This window comes from Eleginops maclovinus, chromosome 1, assembly GCF_036324505.1.
Source record: "Eleginops maclovinus isolate JMC-PN-2008 ecotype Puerto Natales chromosome 1, JC_Emac_rtc_rv5, whole genome shotgun sequence".
Lineage (NCBI taxonomy): Eukaryota > Metazoa > Chordata > Actinopteri > Perciformes > Eleginopidae > Eleginops > Eleginops maclovinus.
The window spans coordinates 12,077,138-12,103,616 of NC_086349.1; the positions used below are offsets into that span (position 1 = coordinate 12,077,138).

A 26,479-nucleotide genomic window follows, 5' to 3' on the forward strand; every position below is an offset into this window, starting at 1 on the left:
TAACACTTTCTTAAACACATCACACACACACACACACCCTTAATGTTTCCCTTTCCATCAGAACCAATGGCACAGAACACCTCTATTTCCTCATCACAGCACTAAAACTCCCTCATCTCAATGTGTCTCCATCTATCGTAGCAACACATCATTTCCATTCCAATCCACCTAGAGAAATGAACTGGAACTTTCTCCCTCTCTTTCCCTCCCTCTTCCCTTTCTCTCTTTAGCACGACAATAACGCTCCTATCAGCATACTGACATTAGCGATACTCCAGAATGGCTGTTGTCATTTGGCACATTAGGATGCTATTCCTGCCTGTATATGAGTTTTGTTCGAAAGTGCCTTCCATATTGTAAGTGTGATATAGGAACCTCTTTTGTCATACCACTAACTGCTGATGCTGTGTTTGAGTGTGTTTGCATAAGAATGTGGGCTTATATGGATGTGCATTTTTGCATGCAGGTATTTTTTCCAGGTATTGTCTGTGTAGGGTGTCAAGTGTTTTAAAATGGGGCTATTAGCTATAAGGGCTATAGGCAAAATGATGTCTATTATGCAAAGCAAAATAGAGAGAAAATTGGGTTTGTCAGCAGTAAACCAAAGTTTGTGTGCATTGTATTTTTATGTAGGGCAGGAAGTGACAAAGAAAACAAATTAAATGGGGTTGATGCCGAGCCGTAGTGCTGATATTTAAATATCAAAACCTTACACTTGGACACATTTGTTTATTTCTGCTAAGCCTGACTTTGGCAAAGGAAGTTTTACAATTCCTTTTCCTTGATGAAAGGGTGCAAAACTGGTCCAACTCAAATTATTAAAAAAATGATCTTAGAGAAAAGAGTAATTATTTCCAAGTCTGGGATTAATAAAGTCATTCTTATCGAGGGGGGGGGGGGCGTATGCCTGTGACGTAAACGCCTACGCGACGTGAACAGATCGGAGCAAACTTTTGCTTTCTTACTCTTAAGACGGGAACGCGATGGTGGAGCGTTTTTAAGATTTTCACTCTGGAGGGTGGTTTCACTTTTTTGCGTTTTTAAGCCTCAAACAATGCTATCGAGGTCTAAACGAAGGGCACATCTGATACAAATATTGTGTTGTTTTCACCTGCGAGCATTGTCGTGTAAACAGGGTTTAGTTGTCAAGTTATGCTCCATAAGATAGAATTTTGAATATATGGTTCTTTAAACATACTGGAAAACTGTCTTTACACAGTATCCTTTGTGAAAAATAAACCTTCCTCATCCCAAAATATTTTCTGATAGCAAGAGAAGCTAGCAATTGTTGTTTCTCTTGGATCTTAAAACACCATGACCTCCTATAACTTGTCATCATTAGCATTTCCGTCATATTAACTGCTGAGCTGGAGTTGACATTAAATAGCTACAAAAACAATTGACTACTCTTCCTGGATAGCCAAGATGCCCTTCAGCTAAATCCAAGGACAAGACAATGGTGAGGGGGATCACTAATTCTGTATTCTAGGCAGGATCTAAATAGCAGGCGAGAGATATAAATAAAGAGAGTGGAAATGAGAACTTCACACATCCCTGCTTGTCAGAGGGCCAATGAAGATGCATGGTCTGGAGGCATCAGCTATTGAGGCAGAAGGGAAAAAGAAAGTGTGGACCGTACCTGGGCCTGGAGCTTTGTGGGACTTTATGGCACAAATGACTTTCACTCTTTGCACAATATTTTTGGAAAATCCGTTTTAGTTTTTAACGGAAACCAAGCTGCTGAGAAAAACTCAGAAGAATCTCTTTGAATTGTTACATTTGGAAACAGAAACACTGATGAGAGTTTGTGTTTCCCTTCTTGTGTTCATTTGTGATTGTTTGCTTTCGTGTGCAATAGCATATCCCCCTAAGTGTGTACAATATTCTCCCATACTGACTATGTCTTGCAGTCTCAAATTGTTTTACAGCTGCCGTTCCACAGAATATTCAACCTTACCCCCCTCTCTATGCTTGAATTAAATTTAGAAAGAAAATAATTTTTTATGTGAGTCAGGGGGGAGTGGGGATAAACGGATAGATTATCTTTAGAAAGAGAAGAACTAGCTCATTAAGGTGAGCTGTATCTCACAGCAATGTTCTGCTAATTACACAGCACATAAGCCAGGGATGGCTGTTGCCTGCTGCAGCACGCATGCCATCTACTGGTAGGACCAGAACGTGTGCATTTGTAAAAAGAAATGTCACGTGGAGGTGAAAGTAGAATCTTCGACTTTAAAAAGTATTTTTTTGGCTAGTCAATAACAGTATGTTGATTGCATTTGGTACCTGCTTCTGTTCCTCTCCCAGGCTGTCCCACATGGAAGCCACAATCTTGGAGACATCCCCGAAAGTGGCGTTGGGGTTTGAGCCCTTGATGGCCGCCTGGGTGTCTCTGAAGAAGAGCGCATAGGCCGACACAGGTTTCTGTGGCTCATTGGGGTCCTTCTTCTTCTTCTTCTTTTGAGGTTTGGGTTTGGGCTTCATCATTTCTGCTGAGGCCCGCTTCTCACTGTTTATCTAGGGTTAAAAAGAGGGAAAGAGAGGAAGGGTAAGACGAGTGACAAAGTAACAAAGACATTGCTGGTCATAAAACAGAAATGTACTCTTTCGGTGCAGCTGCTACAGAAAGAGGCTTGATGAGGCTTTCAGTATGCAGGATATTTCAAGGCATGATTCATTAATTGGATACGATTTTGCAAGGTTAAATATATGTTTAAAAAACCTTCAGCACTGTGCACATGTCGCTCAGCATCATTGAAATAGCAGAATAGAACATTCAATTAACGCTGAAGAGAGGGTGAAAGCAGCAGAGTTCTGTGAAAAAGCAGCTTGTTCGGGGAAGAGAAAACAGATCAATTTACGGACATGGCTGAATGAAGACTAACAGCACGTCAGTGAGACAGGTTAGCCTCTGGGGTGTTGGAGGGGGAAAAGTGGGTGTAGTTCAAGAGAAATGGTCCAAACATTGTGGTAGCGAATAAGATTCCAGGGCTAATTAAAATCTCACATTGGTATCACTTTATCAGACACTGGATTCACGGATATTTTCAGATTTACTTCAATCATTGTTTTTTCTCTTTCATGTAGATAACAAAGCGTTAAAGTCAATTTTCTGAAGAAAACCATAAAAAAAAGGATTAAATATTTTTATAGAATGTACCCTGTTGGTTTGTCAACAATAATACATTGCGATCTCACTACACTTTCAGGAGGCAGCTGCTCACATCTGTGTGATGTACTCAATCCAATACACATGAATACAATTTCCTTTTCCGTGCAGGGCTTTGACGGGGAGTCAAATCCAGGTCACCTGATCCGGGTTGTGATTCTATATGGAAATTGCCTCCTTTGCTGAGAAGAGAACACATCAAGCAGGAGAGAAGGAGAGAAGGAGAGAGAGGAAGGGAGTGGGTAGCTACAGAGAGGAAGATAAGGAGAAAGAGAGAGAATGGGTGAAGCTGAGGGAGGATGGTGAGGAAGAAGTGACGGCTTGATGTTGTCATTAGTATCCGTGGAACATCCGTTAACCTGATTTCTTGGTTGCTATTAAGGCAGGAAATAACAATCCAATTTCCATCCATATAATAGAAGATATAATGACATACTGAATATATAATGATATACATTGGTATTATGTCAAATGAAGAATGTTTATGGTTGAGGAGTTATGGAGAGTAACTCAAATGTCGCTTTGACTGAATTGAGAGTGAACGCCTATTTTTGGCAGAAGAAGCCCTTCCCCAAGCCCAGGTTCCTATTTCATCAGGTTGCATTTTAGACATTTTAAACAGCTTTGAACGTTCTCTTTCATATTCTACTGATTCTGCGTTTCGGTGTTAAGACTCAGCAGGGGGGAGAACAAACCATGAAAAAAATTTGTCCCTGTGCGACTATCAAACAGAAACTTGAGGATATTTAAAGACGTTCACATCCATCTAATGCATACTTATCATGGGATTAAGCAACAGCCATGCTTTTCCCTTTAACTGTCAATTGGAAAGCAGGAAATGACTGCCTTTGAAAATTGCATTGTTTCAGCAAAGCAATTGCAGCCAAACAACACAATGTATTCTACACAGCATGAAATTAACTAATCAAAATTCAAGGTCCAGGAGCACATTTGGCAACTAAAGAAAAACTTCAAAATGGCTTTTGTGCTGCGCGGGAGAGAATAGATGTTCTCATTCAGTGTGATGCGAAAGTATTGCTTGTCTATTTCACAGCTTACAGGTAATATTCATTTTTTTGTTAGTACGCCTGGTTTCATTAAAAAATAATCATCCCTCACTTTTAGGCAATGAGGCAAAAGACAGGCATTTGAAACGACATCTGTTCCACTCAAGCCTTTGAAGTGAAAATAGAATAAACCGAAGGTAGAGCTAATGGAATGACAAAACAGAAAAAAAGAAGGCCAAATAATCTGCAGGAAATTCACATGTATTCATACAGAGGAAAGAGCCATGGCATAAAACAGCTCGCAGCCACATGAACAACGTGCATATTATTTCATTTCTTTATTGATTTCCCTCCCTTATTGTACGAGATTTATATTGTGGATTTATAGGAAACATTTAAAAGGCTGAGAAGAATGCAGATACAGCACATCTTAAATCCATCCTTAGACATCGTGTTAGAACATAAACAAATTAGGATTTATAATTTGAATACATTTTTACTTAACCTACCTTATCAACCATTAGGGCTGTCATTTGTTTCCTATATTTCCCGGAAGAAGAACAAAGGAATCCAAGAGTGGGTGGCAACCTCAATGCAAAAAAGGCCAATTAAAAATAATCTATTATTCATATTATTTACCACAGTGGGTTTACTTGTTGGCTTTACAAATTACTGCTGATTGATAAACAAATACCCACCACAGATCCACTATACAGCATCAAGATTATTCTCATTGTTTTTTGTAGGATGGTACAGAGAACAGTAATGATTATGACAGCTGTTGTTGTCAGTTGAGAAAAAAAAAGGAGTCACATCCCTTATTCATAACGCAACATCTTGTGGCTGCAGTGCATTCTGGTCTATTTTCTGACACTGTCACAGGAGAGATTGGTATCTTGTCCTCTTCCACGATGGATTTCTCCATGTGTGACTGCTGAAGCAAAATCAGTCTGTAAAGTAACCCTTTGTTTCTGATGTGCTGACACTGGATCTTGACATTTAACACTCTTATTTGAGTCTATTGGACATCTTCTGCATCAGTCTAGTTTTGCTTGAGAATACCAGATTTGACATGGTGTCTTTTGTATACCTTTGGGCAGAGATCAATAGTATTGAAAAACATATGACTATCCTGCAAACCCCAGACTGGTTTAAATGTTTAAGCTTTATGGTTATAAGTGTTTTCTCCTGCCCCAATCTCTCCATTAAGGGGTCCTACTTAATCAGAAGGAATCTCTCCTGCAAATCACAAATTTGTGTCAGAAATCAGGAAATATCCCTTCAGCTTCGACTCTGAGGAGTAGGCATATTTTCTAATTAATATTCACCATTTCATTTCAGTAATATAAACTGCAGTGAACATGTGCCGAGTTCGGCTTCAGGTCATTTTCTTCTTCTTCATTTATCTTGCTCTACTTTAACTGTGGCATATTTTGGGTCAAATAGTGCCGATAAGGATGCATTATCAAGCTTATACTTCTCATCGGAAAATTAAGTCTTCTCAGATAAAAAAAACTACAAATATTCCATGTGCAAAATAGTAAAGAAATCCACATTACCAAACATACATAGCCATACAAACATTTTGCCTAAATACAATTTAACATTTAAAATCAGCAAGATTTTAACTTGAACAAGCAGCTAACCAGCTAATTGGGAATCTAAGCATAATATTTGGCGTATGGCATTTTTCGATACAGTATTATGCACAGTATTTGGTCTTGTTATTTCAAAATATATAATTTTCTCTTTATTTTTTGCTACTCTTCTCCAACAGAGGAAACACTGCCCTTTGTCAGAGCTGATTGACACTGAAAAAACAATTCATTTCAGCTATATTATGACCGCAACGTAGGGACGGCCGAAAAACTGCACATGGGTGTTGCTATGTAAGAGCCCCCTGTCCTGTACAGAGCAACACAATCTAAAAATATTTTGTACACAGGTTTCTAGCTAAAGACTAAACTATAGTGTCAGCCTTAGCTTGCCCATCCCATCAGCATTTCTGTTGTCTGAGGGGTGGTGGTGGATGTGGGGAGACAGATAGGGAGGAGGGGGTAGCTGTAATTCTGAATGGACAGCACAGCACAGCACTGGCAAGACAAGATTAGAATTGACAGCCTGATAACTGCGTCACTATCAAAACAGGAGAGGGAGAAACAGAGAGAGGGAGGAGTGGAGGGTGTGGGATTCAAATGAAAAGAAAGACAGAGTTGATGTAGAGAGAGCAGATAAAAGGAGGAAGGAAGGTGAAGTGATGTAGAGAAAAGAGGGTTGATAACAAAAAGAAGGACGGGCACAAACGCAGAGACCAACAGGAGTTTAAGAGACATGAAAATTAGGCAATAAAATCAGGTAATAGTATGGGAGAGTATAAAATTGTTCGTCCAATCACAGCCTCTTGGATATATGCGTTATCATCATCGTCATCATCATCATGTACACTGAGCAGCGGAAAGTGGAAATGGTGCATGGTGTATTGATTTCAAAAGGCCATAAAAACAAACAGGAACTACTCAGAGGTGATGCACAGACTCTCTCTTTACAGTGATGGTCTTTTCACCAACACATGATGCAGAGCGTGACACTGAATCAAATCTGAATGCCATACACTTCCAAAGTCTATAACACTTCTGTGGGTATCAAGCCAAACAACTGTAAAATGGGAATATCCAAACACACAGATGCTTTCAGTGTGTTGTATACTCTGTGGTATAGAGAAAGTGTGCAGGCATCAACAGAGAGTACAAGACAAACCCATTTTTACATGCTTGTTTTGGCAGAATAATGTCTGAATGTGCACTGGCCTGTGGAATGAGCAAGTACAAGAGCAAGTACTACTCAGCACCGACTGTGATACAGAAGACGCTCTTTAAAAACGCAGTTCAAGAACATCAATCAAATATTGGTATTGAAGTAATCTTTGATCAAGGAGTGACTTGGAAAAAAACTAGTAAAAGTAATTTTAACTAGGGGACTTTTTCGAATAATGAGACCACATTTAACACGTTTTTTCTGAGTATTGAACTGCTTAAATGTTGAACTTTTTAAAGTCTGCTTTTAAAGAGGCATGAAAGAAGCCTTCTAGATGAAGTATATTTTTACTATCATCATTCTGCTTTAATTAAAGTGTATGGCTTTGTCAGAAAGCATTAATTTTGATACAAGGCTGTATATAAATGAATGGTCTTTATAATGCTATTCCCACAAAAATAAAAAATGTTTCCATGTTTTGTACAGTACTTTCTGCAAAGAATTCCACAATGCAATGATGTGAAAATTACCATCATCAGACACTACACCTGTCAGTGATGAACTGAGACCGTGATTAATAACATTTCAATTTACATCTCACTGCCGAGGTAACAGACGAGTGTTTAAAAATACAGGTAGTGAACAATGAGTGAATTAGAGACTGGACTCCGACACAGCATAGGAGGCTTTTACAGACCACATTATCTGTTACTTCTTTAAAATCACCAACATTTGGTTTTGAGCACTGTTTTGATGTACCTGATAAAAAATATTAAAGTCCAACATTCCCTCTGAGTGATTAGTTTTTTATATTCCTAGAAAATGTGTATGTAATGCAGTGGAATAAATCTTTTCGACAGCACGAACACGGACCTCTCCGCGCCCGTATACTGGAGAGAAGCACGGCTTAGTGCAGCTGTTACAGACTCTAAGCCTTTGTGGGTTTATAAATAGATAAATGGCAATGGTTAGAGAAGCAGCAGTGAAAATAATGTAATTTCAAGATGCCATATATAATTTTTCTGCCATTTTTACTACCCGTTCCAACCCTGAGTTTTGAAGAAAAAGTGGGTTCCTGAAGGTTGTGTAGTGCAACAAAAACATCCGAGCACAGAGTCACTGTGGCACACGCCTTTTATGAGTGGCTACAAAGTCAGCAGGTTTAAAAATGTAAAAGCATGTTTGTCAACCAACTCATCCCCCACAGTTGTTAGCTGCAAATGTGTATGCAGGCAGAACCAAAATGTATGATCAATGATGACTACTATTCAAAGTTTTTCCAACATCATATATTTGAAATGCATTAACACAACTCCCAACCTGACTATAATCTGATGATCTGGGAGCAGCACAGAATAAATGCTGCAGTGGGTTTTGAAACAGAGTAAGCAAGTCTTTGTTAAGTTTCCATAATTAGGGTATGGGATCATGTGGGCTTACATTTTGGATTTTATGTGATGCATTTCGTTGTTATTTAGATATAGGTTTCACATCACATTTCAAAGTGCCCCTGTGTGTAATGCTGTCAAGATTGTGGCCTTACAAAATGTTGGCAGGCAAGATGAGAATGTAAACAAAGCTGTTTGAGATCTGAATGATTCGACTTTCTTTAAACTACGACTGCCTGTACATGTCGTAGATGGAGATCCAAATCCAAGATGCTATTTTAAATTGAATGTGTGAAAGTTGAGATAAACTAAAATTTAAGTTTCACATTTTATACTACCTGTCAATTGTTTTACAATCCCTTTACCTTTGTGTATTCCCATCATCTAGTTCACCATGAAGGCTTGATGGATTAAAATACATCTTTGAATATATATGCCATGCCCGACTCATCTGGAAGCGATTACAGCTCCATGTCAGACTGCCCATCTGTAAGCAATGAGCAGGACGGCATGTCAAAGCTGCCGCACAGATCTCTGAGTGAAACCAGGCCCTTGTCTAGAGTGCAGCACTCATCAAATAAAATACAGCCCGGACCAAACAATAATGAACCGGAAGTACAGATTCATGATTGTGATCTAAACGACATGAAAGGACATCAGTGGGAATCGTATAGACCTGATCCATAAAGAGCCCATTATGGAATTTGTATCCAGTTCTGTTACCATGCCAGTACAAATATACAAGGGTTTTATGATGTGGAGTATTTCATTAGTGTTTTCAAACATGTGGGCTTGCACTACTGAGCAGGCAATGTGGATTTCATTTCTACCAATATTCCTATGGCAGATATCTTGATTTAAGCTAGAGCCCAAAGCCATTGCTGAACTAAGCAGCATGATTTTCTTGACTCTGGAAAATGACTGACAGCTCTGAGGAGCTCCTCCCTTTGAGCTCTGCCTAACAGCACTGGACCTACTTAATCAGCCTAAATTGCAAAGTCGAGGCCCTTGTATTTGGTAATGTGGTGAAAACAGTGGCAAGTGAGAGCTAATTAGATTAACGGTAGTTTAACGAGCTGTTGGAGGGGCCCCCGCAGATTGGATTTTAATAAATAGTGGCAAAAGCATCTGCTATGCACTTCCTGGCTCTGCTGGCATCCTAATTGGCCCCAGTGGGTTGCTGTAGCTCAGCACTACACTGTGCAATTTAGGAGGGGGGAAAGGCGAAATGCTTATCTTCAATCCAGGTAGGTCTGGGAAACAAAATAAAAAAGGATTTATGATTGCAAGACTTCACAGGCAATGCTTTATTAACATTAATAAAACACTTATGTAATTTCTAAGCCTGTTATCACCACATATTTTTAACAAAATGTCCACAGAGCAGGAGGTGAGAATAGCTCGGTCTAAATAAAATTGATTTGGACATATTCATCTTTTTCTATTGTTTGTTTTCAAGATGAAATGTTCCCATGATGAGGTCTTTGTAGAGGCAACAGCACAGAAAGGGAAAAACAATTAATCAAACATGAATGAGCGACCATAGCAGGGTTATTTCCATAGCAACAGCCCGAGGGGACAACTTGAACCCTTTAATGTGAGCTGGTGATGTCTCTTTGTAAACATCTGCGCAGCGGGGGGAGAAAGCCAATGAGAGAGCCTGGCAACAGAGGCATCACAGGGCAGCAACCTCTTGGTAACAATCGAAGTTTCCATTATCTAGTATTGAAAGGACCTAAAAAGTGTTCTAAAATATTGTATACAGGAGCATTTAGAGATGATACTCCTCTTTGTACCACTGCTGTTCAGTGTCCAAAAACATTAAGGTAGTTTACAAAGAAGCCTGCAGCTGCTAACAACAATATGCAAATGGTCGGGGAAGAGTGATGTTTTAGAAAAATAAGTTAATTTTTGTCGACACAATGTTTTTTTGCTGCTTGAAGAACTGACATCAAAGCCATTTATACAAAAGCTTTTTCCTGATGTTATTCCTCTTACATCAGGCAACAAATCATAGTCATAATCTCTCTCATAGTTGCGCCTTATGCAACCTGCAACCAGTCGGCTCACTCAGCCTCCAGCTGTGACCAACAGAAAGCAGTATGCTAGTGCACAGACAGTACAAACTGCTATTATCAAGGGTCGCTTGTTGGCGGACATAAAGGCTCTAGATTAATTGTCGTTTCCCAAGTCTTGGATGGAGGAGGGGGGCGGGGGGAAATGTTGTCAAGGCAATCTGTTGTCTTTATCCACTGAAATGAGGAAGATAAAAGAGTAAAACTCCTCACATCTTTCAAAAGCATTTTAGAGTTATAAGAGAAATGCATGAAGAGAGAGAACAAATTCAGAAAATGCAGGCTGAGTAAGTATACAGTAGCAGCATAGTAATTCAGCGCACCACAATGGTCACAGTATGTTAAAGGGAACAGCCTATAGCTTAAGTCAACTTTGTTATCCAGTTCTAAAGTAAATTGCACTAAACAAAAATCCCTTAACCATTCCCTTAGAGCTGTTAAAAACATGTGAACTGGCACTTTTTTGCTCCCCCTCAGTGCTGAAACAATTGTGTGACTGGGCAGTATTTGGAGTTAGGCAGCACCACCGCCAACAGGAGCAGGTATCCGTAACCGTCTTACAAACACTTGTCCTAAACCTCAGTAGTTCCTTGGGCGAGAATAATGGCTTCTTTGCACTGGGCCGCGCCGTGCTATTGTAGAATCACAGAGCGGTTAATTGAAACAAATGACTCTAATAATGGGACATTATCCCCACAGGCTGGCTTTGTGGTGGGCCTAATTAGCGTTGCGGTGGTGGCGAGGAGGACGAGTCACCACGCTGATCCCTCAAAGGAAGCAGCCGAGGCCCCCTTTTAAATGGGCAGTATGGGATTCTCCTTCTTGCAGCGTTTATGGGTGTCGGGCTGTTTTAAAACCAGCGGGGTAAATGTACACATGTCTAGTCGCCCCCTTGGTCACTCCGAGGGTGAGAAGCAGTCTGTGCGGTGCTTTAGTCGCCTTTGCTTTCCTACTGTTCAAACCGTCCTGACGTAAAGTTTGATTAGGCCTGCGACTTAAGATAATTTTCTTTTGATCACGTTTTTCAAATTTTGGTGTACAAAAAAGAAAAAAAGGGACAAATGCATTTCTGAAAGTCACCCCTCTGTAAAAATCTTAAAGGTTATTAATTCAAAATCATAAAAAAAACGAGATAAAGCAACATATTCTTACATTCCTGAAGCTCAACTTAAAAGCTATTATTTTGTATTTGAGCTTTATAAATGATTTACGTTTTCAATAATTGTTGATTAATATTCAGTTAACTAACTAATTGATTAATAAAATAATAGTTGTGATTATGGCCAACCCTTCCCCCTCGTGGTCCTTTCGCATGTCGTTACGGTTTCCTTTAGAGCATCAATGTCCCGCAACTAATGTGACAACATGAGATATTGTTTTCCAGATGTATTTTGATCACCACTAAAATCTGTTTTTGCCTTTCCTAATTGTATACCCTTGTACAAGATGATCTCAGAAAGTCAGCTGTAATGCAATGTTCAAATCTCTGTGACCGAGCTGTTTTAAATATTCATTAGTCGTAACAGTCGCCTAAGGTTATTTGAATTAGCGCCATGAATATTCATGAACTGCAATGAATGTGCATTTGTTTTTAATGCTCAATCTGTTAATGTCCTCTTCATTACTTCACTCCGGAGCCTGCATAATAAGCTGCACAAAACAAAGCTTTACTTTCTTAAAGCACTATTCTCTTCGGAAGCCTATTTGTTTCGGTTTAAATGAAACGGGAGTGCCCTACCAATTATCTTGCCGTCATTTCTCTTGACGACTACAAGACACATTGTTCACCCCTGTTGTGGAGTGTAGCACTGAAGGGCATCTGTCTTTTTGTGAAATGAAAAGCCACAACAGAAAACATTTCTACTGTTACAAAAAGTGATTTATCTGGGAACGTCACCAAGATGTCATATCTATCCCAGTGAAAGGCAGCAGAGCAAGCGGGTCATATGAGATATGTCTAAAACCTACAGTGGAAAAAAAAGATTGCTGTTTCAATTTAAAAAACAAGTAATCCAGCTGCACTGAGCATGTGAAGTCAAGTCAAACTGCAATTTTCAGTGACATTTCTTTCTTCTAGATAAAGTTTATTTTAAGGTAGTTCTGCTGATTAGATAATAGGATAGTAGGTTGCTGGATTTAACTGTGATCACTTTTTTTTTCCAACAGTTTCCTTTCACTGCATTTTCATGTCAATATTTTTGTCTGAATATGACCTGTTTCACGGGTTTGTGTACAATGTTGATAAGCTTACTATGATCTTTTTAATAGCTTGATTTGGCCTCTATCTTACTATCCCTGCGCTGTCAATAAACACAACTGTCAATATCGGTTTTATGTTGCTGCATTAAAATAGTTATGGCCTTTCCCCCCGCTGTCTATGTCCTAAATGCCAAGTGATGCAAAATAAATTTCCTTTCACAGATTAAATGAAGTCAAGCTCAAATAACCTTGTAGCAATCAGTGACTGAAGACCGATCCTGGAAATGAAGGCAAACACATACACAGTGCAGGCACACTGTAATGTGGACTATTGCACAGAATAACATACTCAGTATTTCTGCATCGTGACTTATTTATAGGCTTTTTTGAGGTCAGTTTTGTTTTCGAAAGATGGAGCTCCACTTAATAAATATTCTCTACACAACTAGTAAATCTGCAGCATTTCAATCACATTTTTTTTACATCTTGAAAATGTATTGTTTGAACATTTTAAATCTTTTGTTTTCAGCGGCAGTATTTTTCAGGGAAACTGCTCTGACTAACCGAATGTATCGTACAAGCTCATCCCCAACAGTAGTTAGAAGTTAGCACTTACCAAGGAAAGAAAAAAATGTAGCAACCAAACACCCACGTATTTTCTTCAAGGGATGGTTGAATCTGAATCAGCGTTCAAAACAGAGTGATTATTATACATATTTCTATCATGTGGTTCAAAAGGAACACAACAATTGCTACAAAAATTTACAATAAAGTGCAACATAAAGCGATAAGTGTCTTCCATCCTACTCTGGATGCCACCAATTGTGACAAAAAACAAAAACAAAAACTGTTAATGTAGACTAAAATATAAAAATATCAATAATATCAGGAATATCTTTTCACCATCTCAAACGAATGTAAAGTGTAATGTTAAAAATGGACTGCTGATAGCTTGTCGCACATCTTGCCAAACATATTAATCTAGCACTACATGTGTAACAAAACTGAACAAACTCCCCATCAGAAGTAATCTGACTGAGTGTGTGACATAAACTTGTAAAACTGGCAGCTGCTTTTTTGACAGCAGGGGCTTTCCTCCTTCCGAAACAGCCTCATTATACCGGTAATGAGACAGGGTCTACTGCTCCGTTTCAATATTTAAACGTGCTGGCGCCCCTTAAAGCTCCTTGTTGGGGCCGTTCTGCAAACTCCTCCACGACCCCTCATTACCATCTGATGGTAAGAGTCCCTCCTCCTTTATTTTTTCAAAGCGCTAGATCTTGCTTGGATTTCCCCCAAGCTAAAACCTCCCAGACCTGAACCATCAGGGGGCTTGTTGAACATGAGACCCCTGGGTGCCACCTCTTCCAAGAGTGTCAGGGTGGCAGAAATGCTGACAGCTAAGGGTGAGATAGGGATTTTCTCCTCCGCGATGAGCATTCACACGAAGGCATGTTACATTTCGCGGTCCAGTCATTCAAGACGTGGCCCTTTCTTCCTTGAGCTGACAGAGTATAGGTCAGCATTGTGGGAAGGGGTTCAGAGAATGTAAACATTTGTGATTGACAGCTCTGTCTTTTATAATGCCGATGTTGATCCTTTTGCTTGTTGGAGTCTTGTAAATGGTGCAATTTCAAGTCTGAGAAAAGGTTCAAAACTGTCAGTTAAGACTATTATGAACAACACACAAGTGCAGCAGAAAGGATCAAACCCTACACCTGAACAAAGTGCCTGTGCTGCCAATTGAAAAATGAAAATAAAAAAACAAACCTCCATTTACATCAGATGTTCAAGCTCTGAAATTTGCTTAAGACTCACTCTATGTATTTGACACCTGTTTTATCTTCCGCTACACATCTTTTTGATACAGCAGATAATATTTCTGCTGCCTGTGGACTCATAATTAGATGGAAAAGAGGAGGTTGTCAGACAGAATAAATGTATCTGGAAAAAAACAGGGCTCTTGCCGAGGCATATGCTGTTCTGCATGGCAGAAATAATCAGATTATTACAAAGCGAGCTCTGAATGAGCAGAAATTACAGACTCTTAAGCTATCAAGACAAACTGATGCAAAATCATGCGTGTACAATATGCAGCATGAAGATGATGGTCAATCTACTACTCTCCCTGCTGTAATGATTTAACTGTGTTTGCTGTAGAATCAATGTGCGCTGAAAAAGAAAATCCCAAAGCAGGGAGAAGTTTACAGAGCTTTAGCCTCGGGCTAAATGTTGTACAAAAACCAGCAACAACATCCCTTGAGATGAAGCGTATCTGTTGCTCCAGCTGAGCTTGTGCTTGTAGGAGGTTTATATGTGCTCTGAAGGAGAGCTTTTATTGAAGAGGAGTGTATCCTTAAGGTAACGCTGTTGACTTTTTATTTGCTTCTTCAGCAATGGTGAAAGAAGACTGTCGAATGATTAGCGTTTTGGTTTTCCATCTCCTCTAATTTTGTGGGTTTACTGAAAGGCTTTTGTTAATACAAAGGCAAAGGCTTGTCTGCTCATTTCTGACCCTGGTTACATTGAGATCCTATTTCCATCCTTTCTTTTTATTGTTCAAGCAGTCAGCAAGCATAAATTCAATCTTCCTCATTATACTTTTATCAGTATGAAATTATGGTTAATTGACTTGTTGGGGAAACGTCAAATGAAACATCCCTAATGGAACCAAAATGAAAATAACGTCATCTCCAATTGCTTTAAAATATTTCTCAATATACAGCCTACTTTCCTATTCCGCAGCCTCAGAAATAAGCTCCTCTTGTCCCAGGAGATAATAAATGAATTGAATCCCCCCACTCCAAGCCCCACCAACCCCCTCCTTCTTCCTTATCGGTCATCTATTTTTCCAGAGTAAGCTATTACTTGCTGGGGTTGCTAGGCAACAAGAAATATTAATAGCGGCTATTATTAGCCAGGCTCTGCTAGAGTAGTACTAAAATGTGGAAGTGGGAAACATGAATGTGTTACATAAATCTCTGGACCTTTCACAGTGTGTGCAAGTCTCTGTTTGTGCTGTGATTTATTGCAATGACGGTTCATTTATGAGAAAAGGGGGTGTGAAATAAGAAAATGGAACATTACCCTGAAGGGCTATTTGAAAATAAATAATTGCAAAGGTGAAACAAAAGCTGTTTGAGAAGCAGGCACTCCCTCTCTGTTTCCTTCTACGACTATTAGCCAAAAAGGGCTGCTTTGTTACAAATACTGGTGCACTAACATCACATTACTTTATACATACATAGTGCATAACAGAATCCAGTTTATATGTTGCTTTCTTTTAAAATCAACTCATCCAAATGATTGTAGAGGTTTCTTCAAACCAGCTATCAGCACAAAAAGCAGATCGACTAGAAATGTTCCAGTCAACAACATCTTTCTCCAGTAACAAGCATATTCAGCAGCAGTACCCAATGGATTGTGACCTAATCCGGAAGACTGGCTTTAATGGAGGCCTTAGCTACCACCCACGGAAAAAAAAAATGGAGCTTGCAACTTACGCAGTTTGATTCTGAAAATCACATAAGACCTGATTAGCGGTGGATAAATGCCACGGATGCTCACATTAAAGCATAAATATTCATGATGGAAGGCAGAGAGAAAAAAGTAATATTTATGTCAGATGAAAGTATATAACGTTGAATAATTCACCACACAGGCCATCTATAATTCATCTGGTTCGATCCTATGATTAAAGCATTTGAATCTGTTCGCCAGGGGTGTTTACATGTTCAGTCTGAAGCATGTTTAACACAAGAAAAAGTCCCTTTACTGGAGGGGGGAGTGGGGGTCCTCAGTATCCTTTTGAAAAGAAAAATCAACTGACAAGGGATATCCCCCTCTTCTTGTGAAGATTTTCTGTTCGAAACCTGCCCCCCCATCACTCCTGTACTTTTTTTTGCGTTGCCGATCATAACGAATGAAAATGTGCAGCGTCGTGTTTCTCGCTCCCTTTTTTGACTCACTTTGACGCAATGAAAATCTGTGAGATTTGTAGCTGAATAGATATTGAAGGAGCTGTGCTGTGAAGGTCTGGGTGTTAAGGAGGAAGCGGTGCTCTGCATTTATTCATGTTGCGTGAAAAGACTGCCCTTGCTCAGCCTACACTGACTAAGCTTCCTTGGCCTATAACCGGGCTAATTATCACTCTAATGGAAAACCGCTTTGCTATTATGAAAAAAATAAATGGAAACCATTGAGAGCGGCACAAGAAAGACTTACTTACTTTACTGTTTCATTGCTGCACGGCTGTTTATACATGTGTCAATGAAGTATCATAGGATCAATAACTTTTGAAAACATTTTTGAAAAGACCGAACCTTTCTATTACACTGACATGTGAAACCTTCAGAGGAAATGTTCTCTGCGCTGACTTGACTCCCAGCCCCCTGACCAAGGAGACTACACACAGCGCTTGACGATGCACGATGACAAAGGGCTGCTGCTAAAATGGGACACAAAAAAAAAAAAGATGAACTCACCGAGTGCATAGGCCCCGAGAGGAGGTGGGTGTCCTGACCCAGCATGTTGGACATCATGAGGGCAGGCAGCTCAGGGTAGGAGTAGGTGTTGAGCAGGCCGTTGTGAGGCAGGGAGTGGAAGGGGTAACCAGACTCATGCTCCATGAGGTGCAGCAGAGAAGGGTCGGCATGGTTAGGGGGTGTGATGGGGGGGATCTCGTAGTCTTCATCCCCTGCACCGCTGCCTCGGCCTTGACTGGAGTAGCTCTAAAAAAAGGCAAAGAAAAAAAATGTTTTGAAGAGGAAACTGCAATCACAGCAACCTTTACTAATGTACTTATTTTTTACATAATTTTCAGGGTAGCAAGAGGATAATTTGTTCCCAACATATATTAATAAAACAAAAGGAAAATGCCACAACAGGTCACAGATAGACATTCATCTGTATGGGCAAATTAGAGTCTGTAACCCATGCAGTAATTTGCATATCTTTAGAACGTGGGAGGAAGCACACAGAGGTGAATCTATATGACACATTTAGTTATAGCATAAATAAAAAAGGAGGCTGGTTTGAATCTCTAAGAAAAACATGCCCAGTGGATAAATGTGTAGTTGTACAACGTTTTAAACTTAACTTCAGTTACAATGCAGCAGAACAACTGCTAACAAAGTATGTCCCAGAGTAATTAAAAAGCTTCATAATTGGCTTTTAAATGCACCTGTTGCACTTTGTTGTTCGCATTTGTGTTTGCAGCAGACACTGAACTGCAGCAGTCAATTCAGGCTGTTTTGCTGGAAATAAAAATAATTAGAAATGCAAATTGTTGCGCTTACAAAAGTGTAAAGAATTAATTCAACACAAACATACACAGCAAATTAATTAGAGTTTGACAACAACAGCTGCTCTACGGAATAATTTGCTTCAGAAATCTTGACAGCTTTAAAGCAACAAACTGTCTGTGTGCACGCCTTTAAATTACAGTTAATCACATTAATTATGTGGAAAAACACCATTGACACTCAGTTAGTGGCTATTTTTTAATCTCATAATTATAATCCCAATCATATTTTTAGAAACAGAAAAACTGGACTAAACAATTCTCACATTTCTCATTATTAAATGTGTCCGGTTTGTCAAGAAAACACCCATCAGGGTAAAACAGCACAGATGTTTATGGTGCTAATAGTGTGATACATGAGTGGAGCCTGTGCTTGTCTTTTCCTGGGCCTATCTTGACATAATATTAAGCAGAGAAATATGGTTTTGTGCTCTCAAAAAGCATACTGTGGGTATTCACCAGGGAATGAAAAGCAATTTTGTCAGAGGCAATCTGATGCCAACTCCCCTTTATAATGACTGAAGAAAATTAATCATCACAAATAATATTCCAGTGTCAGCCATTCAAGAGCTTTTTAATAGAATTTTTATTATTCATGTCTCGTGGTACACATCAACTAGTCCGTTCTGCAACATTTCAGAAATCAATTCAATATCATCTTCGTGTAGGCTGTCATCTCGCCTGCCAGAGCAGCAATTCATCTTGAAAACAAATACTTTTAGCAAACAAATGGCGAGAAACGTTGAGGAACGGCTACAATGTCCTCACTAGCAGAACTGGTGCTTGAAGATAGGATAAAAGTCTCATAATGTGAACTATCATTAGGGAGAAAATATTATTAATAAAAGGGAGTATGTTTACTATCAGGGGGTGATGTGCTGTTTTCTCTTCCCATAACACTCACTCTTGAAGCTTGCTCAGAAATATTATCACTGACAGTTCCTTTCCCACGACAAAGGTTTTGCAAATGTTTTTTCGTTGTCTTACATTTATTCTTGTTGTCATTTGTTATTATTGCTAACAAGCAAATGCCCTAGGTTTAATTTAATAAACAAATATAAACACATCTCACTGGTTTGTGCATCTGGATAAAGCTTTTTAAATGTGAGAATTTTCTGCTTTTCTTACTTATAACAACCAACTGAAGTTCTTTGTGTTTTTTTACGAAACTAAATATTTGAAGACATCATTTTAGACTCTGAGAAATACTGATAGCGAGTTTGATCCTTTTTTTAAAAACTATGTTAGTCAATTAATTATTGAGATTGACAGCAGATTTATCGTCTCAATGAGAAAATATGTGGATTTTCATTGCCTTTCAAAACAAGCCATGAGCATAATTTGCCAGCAAAAAGGAATCACATACTGTATGTCATAGTCTTGCACCATTTTAGGTTAGGCTTAGACCACTTGGTCAGGATTAAGGGCCGATAATTATCATAATTAGGTGAAATGTTGTAATTCATGTGACCACTACGGGTCCTTGTCAAGATTTCAAGCATTGAATGGAATGACTAATGAATACGTTTTTTTCCCGCAAGTTTAATTTTGAAGGACTCTTAAAATGGAGAGATGGGAACATCAGTCTTTGGTTAAACTGCCTACGGCTCATTGACATGTGCACATATAGAAACGGTACCATTTCACTTTAGAGGGACACAATACTAAACGATTAGGAACTATAGATAGCGAACTTGACTGGGGGTAAAACCCGTTGTTATAGCCGTAACGAGGAAATCAAGGAGATGGAGAGGCTTGTTTGGCAAGAATAAGTAATTTAACACGTTGACTTTATGTACCAAGATCTAAATGCTGTCAGCGGCTATTTTACGACCGTTCCTTTTATCCCTTTGAATTCTTATTTTCTTTACAGCTTCTCATGATGCCCTTGAAGATAAGACACGGGACTAGGACATCACAAGTTTAATATTTTCAAACATATATAAATAATTCATAAATATACTGTCTTTCAGGACAGAGGATAAAAGAGAAAGGGGTCAGAAAGAAACACCAAATGTTGATTCAGCCATCTCTGTAACCTTCACCTAACCCCATCTCCCCTCCAGAGGTGGAATTTAAGCAAATTTGTCATTTTCCTGGACAAGGACGTTACTTTGAAGAATCTACAAATCAATTCTTCCCTTATTCTCTTTCCGTATCTTCAACACGATAAAGCACCAAGCTTCAGTTATGAGTCAACATCAAAACACCATATTGCTGTAACGTAGTTTATAGATGTGAGATGTTGCTTCGAGGCATATTGACAATCATCATACATAAAGCAGACCCTGGTTCTTTGAAAAAAAGGAGGAAAATGATTCACCCCAAGGGAATGTTGAATGTTGAGTGTTATATCTTTAAATGATCCAGACTGACAAAACATATATGACTTCTGATGTTGAACACTAAGAACGTTTAAACCACAAATATTCATTAAAAACTGGTTTTAAGAATCTGATGCATACTTTTTACTTAACTCATTCTTTTTTTAGCTTAAAACAAACATTATTTACATTTACATTAAATTCATAATCCGCTGATCCATCAAAAGTTCTATATAACTTACTACAATGTTATTTAATTAAGATTGAACACATTTCCATTAGTATGTGCTTTATTATCAATTCAGACACTGTAATTGTGATCACAATATCTTTACATATTATTTCATCAGATTATTATTCAATTGAAAGAGGATAAATTATTATATTTAATCATTGCCCAGCCCTTATGTTAACATGCTGGATTCACAGATATTGGGGTATCAATTTCCACACTTGGGGTAAGTGTGGAAACAAAAAGCTCCACCTTGATGCGTTATCTTATGTAATAGAGTTATCTTGAGTAATTAAGTTATCTTAAGTGGAAACAAATAAATCCGCTCAGTTCAAGTTTTCTTGACACAAATGGCCGGGGGGATGAGATGCAGTCATTCACTTGGTGATGGAGTCATCTGTGGCCTATGAGGTGTTTAGTGGAAGACAGCTCACCTGGGAACAATGATGTGTTCGTCAACGGGAGCAGAATGAAAATGTCGCACACTACACAGGAGAGCCTGTCATGGCTGATGGGGGGCAAATTGTCCAAAGACAAGAGCTGCCTGTCTTTGATGGACTTAGTTATTACAGCTTCAGTGGCTGACACACTCAAAGTGTACTGAAACACTGATATGGTTTGAAAAATAACTAGAATCAGGAAACTCTTTTTGCATCATAAACCTTAGAACTTTGAAAGAGTAGACAGTGTCCTATAGAAAGTCATCCAGCCATATGCTACTTTGTGAACAAAAATGACAGAGCAGCATGATTTTGCCGACAAACAACAGCTGGCCATGCATACATAAAGGTCTTCAAGTCCACCCTGTGTATTGCTGATAGACGGATGGCAACAGTAAATCTTTTAAACATCTTACAGGATTTCAAAATTCACCTTCAAAGATCAACCTTGCAAAGCTTAGAAAGGGCAGAAATCAAACTCATCATCGACGCGTGTTGAACATTGCTGAGGTGCGCTGCACAAGTGACCATTACAGCGACGGTCTGCAGGGTCCACAAAGGCTATCTGACCTGGCTTTGAAACGACAAGAAACCCCATTTGGGTGATCTATCAATGGAAGCAGACAGAATGGTACAATAGGAGGAGAATGGAAAAGCAGACCCACCTGACTGACTGACTGACTGACAGCAAGACAGAACTGGGATAAGTGAAGTGTGTAAGGGGGGGGGGGGGGTGGATTCACAACGATAGTAGCTCAGGGTCAATTGCAGCATCTGTGAGTAAAGGTAGGCTGTGGTTGTGCTCCGACCAATGGCAGAGGAGTGAGCTAACCTCTTCTATGCCCCCCTGTGCACTTGTAATTCTCTCAAATGTCACATCAAAATGGATCTCATTTAGGTGGGTAAAAAAGACCTGGCTCTCCATTGCAGATGTGGGTGGACCTGTGCTGGCTTTTTACCTGAACTTGAAACTCCGCTGCAAAGGAAGGATTTCTAAAAGGTGTGAAATTAAAGGTCAGATGCTGCACATTTATGTCAATTTAATATTTTTTAAAAACCTTACAGTTAACAGATCAGAGCTGACGGGTTCAGAAATATTTCAGAAGTCCTTAACGGAACAGAGAGCAATGGAAAACCTTTAATGTTTGGACCAAAGGCTGTGTTTTTATTTATTTTTAAAGAGGCAATACTATATTCTGAGACACATTTCCTATTCTTATTCATTAAAGAGAATCATATAAATAAATAAAATATGTTGTCTCGTAGTCACTCATCCCCCCCAAGGGAACATGGAAGCCCCAGTAATCACATATGGCACAATAGCTCGCCCATAATCCCCTTTATTTTTATTTTCATGATGTCACTCTCTTTAAGCCTCATGCTTTATGAGTCGCAAACGGAGTGGAGAGGGGAGGAAAGGAGGAGCGGAGAGGAGAGGAAAAAGCAAGGGAGGGGTGAAAACAAATGATGTGGATCCCTCATTGTTCTTTCTCTATGCCCTCATTCCAGTCAGGGTAATAAGAGAACATTGTGATTTACTGTCAGTGAAGCGCAAGAGTGCATCAGAGAGAATCCACTGCGGCAGGAGCCATTAAAATAGATTTAACTTCCCACAGTATTAGGCCAGATGTCTACACTTCTATTATATTTCAATCAGCCATGACCTTGGTCTCCATATGATGAGAAAGATCACTGTGAGAGAGGGAAAGAGGGAGTGAAAATACATGCAGAAAACCAATAGAAATATCAAACTACTTAGTCCCACTAAATCCATCTGCTCCGCTGTGCAGCAAATACAGAGAGGCTTGGACAGAAATAGAGGTTTCAAGTTCTCCTAAAAGAGTGTATGAATCATTGAGTGCACTCTCGCTGCTGATAAGTTGCTATTTTTTTTTGGGGGGGGGGGGGGGAGTGCTGCTTTTCTGCGAGGTTTGATTTGAGTAGGAAATATGCCAAAAAGAGTGGGACTGAGGGTCGTTTGGATGTTGATTTAAACCACAGAAATCAACAGATATGGAACAGGACTCATATTCTTCGAAACAAGCGAATGTTTCACAAAACAATTAATCCTTCACATTGGATTTTTTTTTCATTCTGCTGTTTAGTCACTTATATGTCTTTATTCTTAACATCCCTAGACTGTGACTAAGGTTTCCATCCATTCAGATCCACGAAAGCAGAGCAGAGGTCATTGCATGTTCAATTTCAGAGTGTGATGGTAATTGGACATATTGGCTGACATGGACTGACCTACATAAAGAACCGATCCCTGCTTACAACTGTAACTTAACATCCCTCCTAGCATGGGCGTGTATGTTGTGGTGATGTTCCTCTGATGTCCCTCCAGCATTGTTTTCAGATATTTGTGCCCACAGTGCTGGTTTAGAGCAGGAAACAGTTCTCAGCCTGAGTCTATGCTACTGAAATCGTAAGCTCTCTTGAAATTTAAATACACACCGTACAATATGTATCTGTACTTCTTTCTCTTCGACCTTGCCAGCGGCTCCGTATGGCCTCAAAGAGGACTGAGCTGTGTGTTGGCGTTTTCAGACCGTCAATTTTCATTTTTTATCCTTTGTCTTAAAATGTCCCACTAACTTTTCTTGCAGGGATGCAAAGGATAGAGGATGGAAAGAGAAACATGTTTACTGAAGTATATAGGGGAGGGATGGTGTTCGGAAGTGAGGAGAGTGTTGCAGTTGTGGTTGAGGGGGTATAATGGTGCACTGTGAGTCACTGTTAAGTAACGGTGCCTTTTCACATCAGCATCGCCCACATTGGGTGTGCGGTGCCAGGGTGTACCGAGGTGTCTCTGCCTCAGAGAGAGAGGGGGGGGGGGCATAGGTTAGTCCTTTAGGTCAAATAACATCTAGATTCATATTAATGGCTTAATGACAGAACATCATCATACCAATTGTGTGTATAGTCACAGAATGAAGCTTTATTTTTCTTATTGAGAATAGCACGAAACTCCTACCAATGTATCTCTATTCTAAATAGTAAGCTACAGCTAGCAGCTGTTAGCAATTTTGTTATGTTAAGCTTAGGTAAATTATTTGTTTTTGTAATTTGAAGAAAGTTATTTCTGTAAATGTGGTTTCAAGCAGCACAGATCTGCAATGTCAATCAAGAATTATTCACGTTAACTCAGAAATAAAAAAGCCAATTCACTTATATTTCCATTTTAAATAAATTGTCTTTTTTACATTGTAGCTGAAATATTTGATAAGCTGTGTACTATAATTGTTGTTCATGTATGCTTTAGAATCAAAACATAATGCCAATAAAGGTTAATTAAACTTATCTAAGTGAATTAAACATACAAATGATGTAAGAATGATATAAAGTTGAGTAGATCGAGAGAGCATTTTTGGGTGAAACGTGTTGGGAGGATGAACGTGGGTGAAAAACCAAAGTAAAGGAGATAAATAAACACGACAGGAAAAGAAACACAAGGACTGCCTGTTTCCAATAGGTGAGGTTTCTATTCTAATCTCGATCATCAGCCACTGTTCTCTTGCAGCCGGTCAAATCGATAGAGAGGCACGGCTCAGCAAGACACCTGGAAACAGAAAACACAGAAGCACAACCAGGCAGAAACGTGCTGCAGCTCCCGACCAGAGGCCCCTGAGTGTCCTCTCCGCAAAATGCAACAAGTAGAACACAAGACAGGAAGAGGGAGAGTAATTTTGGGTGTCTTGTTTTCTCGTTCCTAACCAGCTATTTCTTTGACTCCCTTTTCTGTCTCTAATTTTCACTAATGTATCACATGCACATATATACACATGGACATGCTTCCACACACTGATTATAGGGTGAGGATAAGCCAGCCAAAAGAGAAATATACACGTAGGAACCAGTCTGTGCAATCGTTCAAACAGGTCAGGCCTGATATGAATCTAAATGGGGGAACGGTAATTGTCCTTAGAATATGTGTGGGTGGGTTGAAGGCAGCCATTTTGGTTACTCTGTGATCATTCTCATGCAGCTAGTACTGCAACAATATACACTGCAGTCAGCATTCTCTGCATGCATGTGTTTGATAGCCTGATGAGACTGAATTGTCATCTCAACTTTTTATTCAGCCTGAAATCCTGTTGAAGTAAGGCGTTTTCTGTCTAGGAGGAAAGGTTTATTTTACAATAACAATTTCTGGTGCATTGCGTTTGGGTAGGGAAATTATTAATGCTGAATAGTTACTATTTCTGTTTACAACAACACAAAAGATCAAAAGAAAGCTCTGATTGGCTCAGTGGTTTTAATAACCAACTCAGCAGTCAACAACCAACTAGAGACAAGGCTGTATGAGTGATTTAAACTCTGTATGGATCACAAGTACATCTTCAGTCAATATATATATAGAGCTTTGGAAAAAATTAATAGACCACTCCAAATTTTTCTTGAATCTCAATCTCAACATGTATGGCAGCCATTCCAGTGTTGTTGAATTCCAACACAGAGAAATGTTATCAGTAGTTTATAGAATACAAAAACAAAAATGTTTGAACTCAAAGGCATACCTATAAATAGTAAAACCAGAGGAACTGATAATGCTGAAGTGGTCTCTTAATTTCTTCAGGAGCTGTATAATATATATATGTTTAACAACCTTTAATTCAATAAACTATCCCCTTTGTAGCCTTATGTGTGGGCAATAATAAACAACACTTAATGATCAACAAAATAACTCCCACACTTTTGCATATAGGCTGAAACCTCAGCAGATGAACCAAATTGAAAACATCAATATCAGCAAAACATCTTGGAGCTCCGTATGTGAAGCTCGTACGCATATCTTGACCAGAAAGTATTCAAAACCTTGAAAACATCTTGTTTGAATGGACAGATTGAGTCCAAGCATACAGTAAACGGCCCCTTTAAAGCTGTTTCTGATTAGCGGTTTTCTCTTTTTAAAAGCCCAGAGATGTTATGTGTAATGCAATCTCCTGGCTGTGTCAAACTGCTACCTCAGTGCGTACGCTGTGGAAGACCCTAGACATGAAAACAAAGGAGCTCTGTTCTGGCTACATGCACCTTTTCACAGACAAACATCATGTACATGTTGGGCATCTCAACAAAGTGTTAATCCTGCATTAAGGAATACAGGCTATTTCTTTTACAATATGTTTGATCAATGTGTACTGTTTCTCGAAGCATTTCCCTCAGAACCATTAAAATAAGTCCTACTGCAGATAATTAATTAAAGAGAAATGCTGATACATTGCTTGTTTTTGTTTGACGCAGCTAATGTAAAAAAAATGGTGCCATGTTTTTAGCATAATGATCAGACAGTAATCACCATTTCAAATAGATGCAGAAAATGATTCCATATTTGAACATCTCATTTGTCTGATTTAACTTCAAAAGCAAGCTGTATGTGATGAACCAGTGCACAGCTATTGCATACAATTAAGCATCAATTAAGAAATAAATGACTCACAAACTCAGCAAGCAGTCAGATTGATGAATGTTGGATGATTAATAAAGAATATGCAAACATTACTCAAATATGGATTGTTCTGAAGACATTGAAATATGAACCACTTCAGGCCCAAATACATGGTTTTACCCAAGTGAAGTTCAAATCCA

The 26,479-nt window shown here is 39.1% G+C and overlaps 1 protein-coding gene across 7 annotated transcripts in view; it reads right to left on the bottom strand.

Annotated features, from left to right (window-relative positions):
• Window positions 1-26,479, bottom strand: part of LOC134871758 (TOX high mobility group box family member 2-like) — a 70,513-nt gene that overhangs the window by 5,574 nt on the left and 38,460 nt on the right. For all 7 annotated transcript variants that reach the window (XM_063894649.1, XM_063894634.1, XM_063894665.1 and 4 more), the window contains 2 exons: window positions 17,077-17,322; window positions 2,287-2,517 (listed from right to left, as the gene is read on the bottom strand). In XM_063894649.1, coding sequence (XP_063750719.1) covers window positions 2,287-2,517; window positions 17,077-17,322 — 477 coding nt within the window. The remainder of the gene's footprint in view (window positions 1-2,286; window positions 2,518-17,076; window positions 17,323-26,479) is intronic.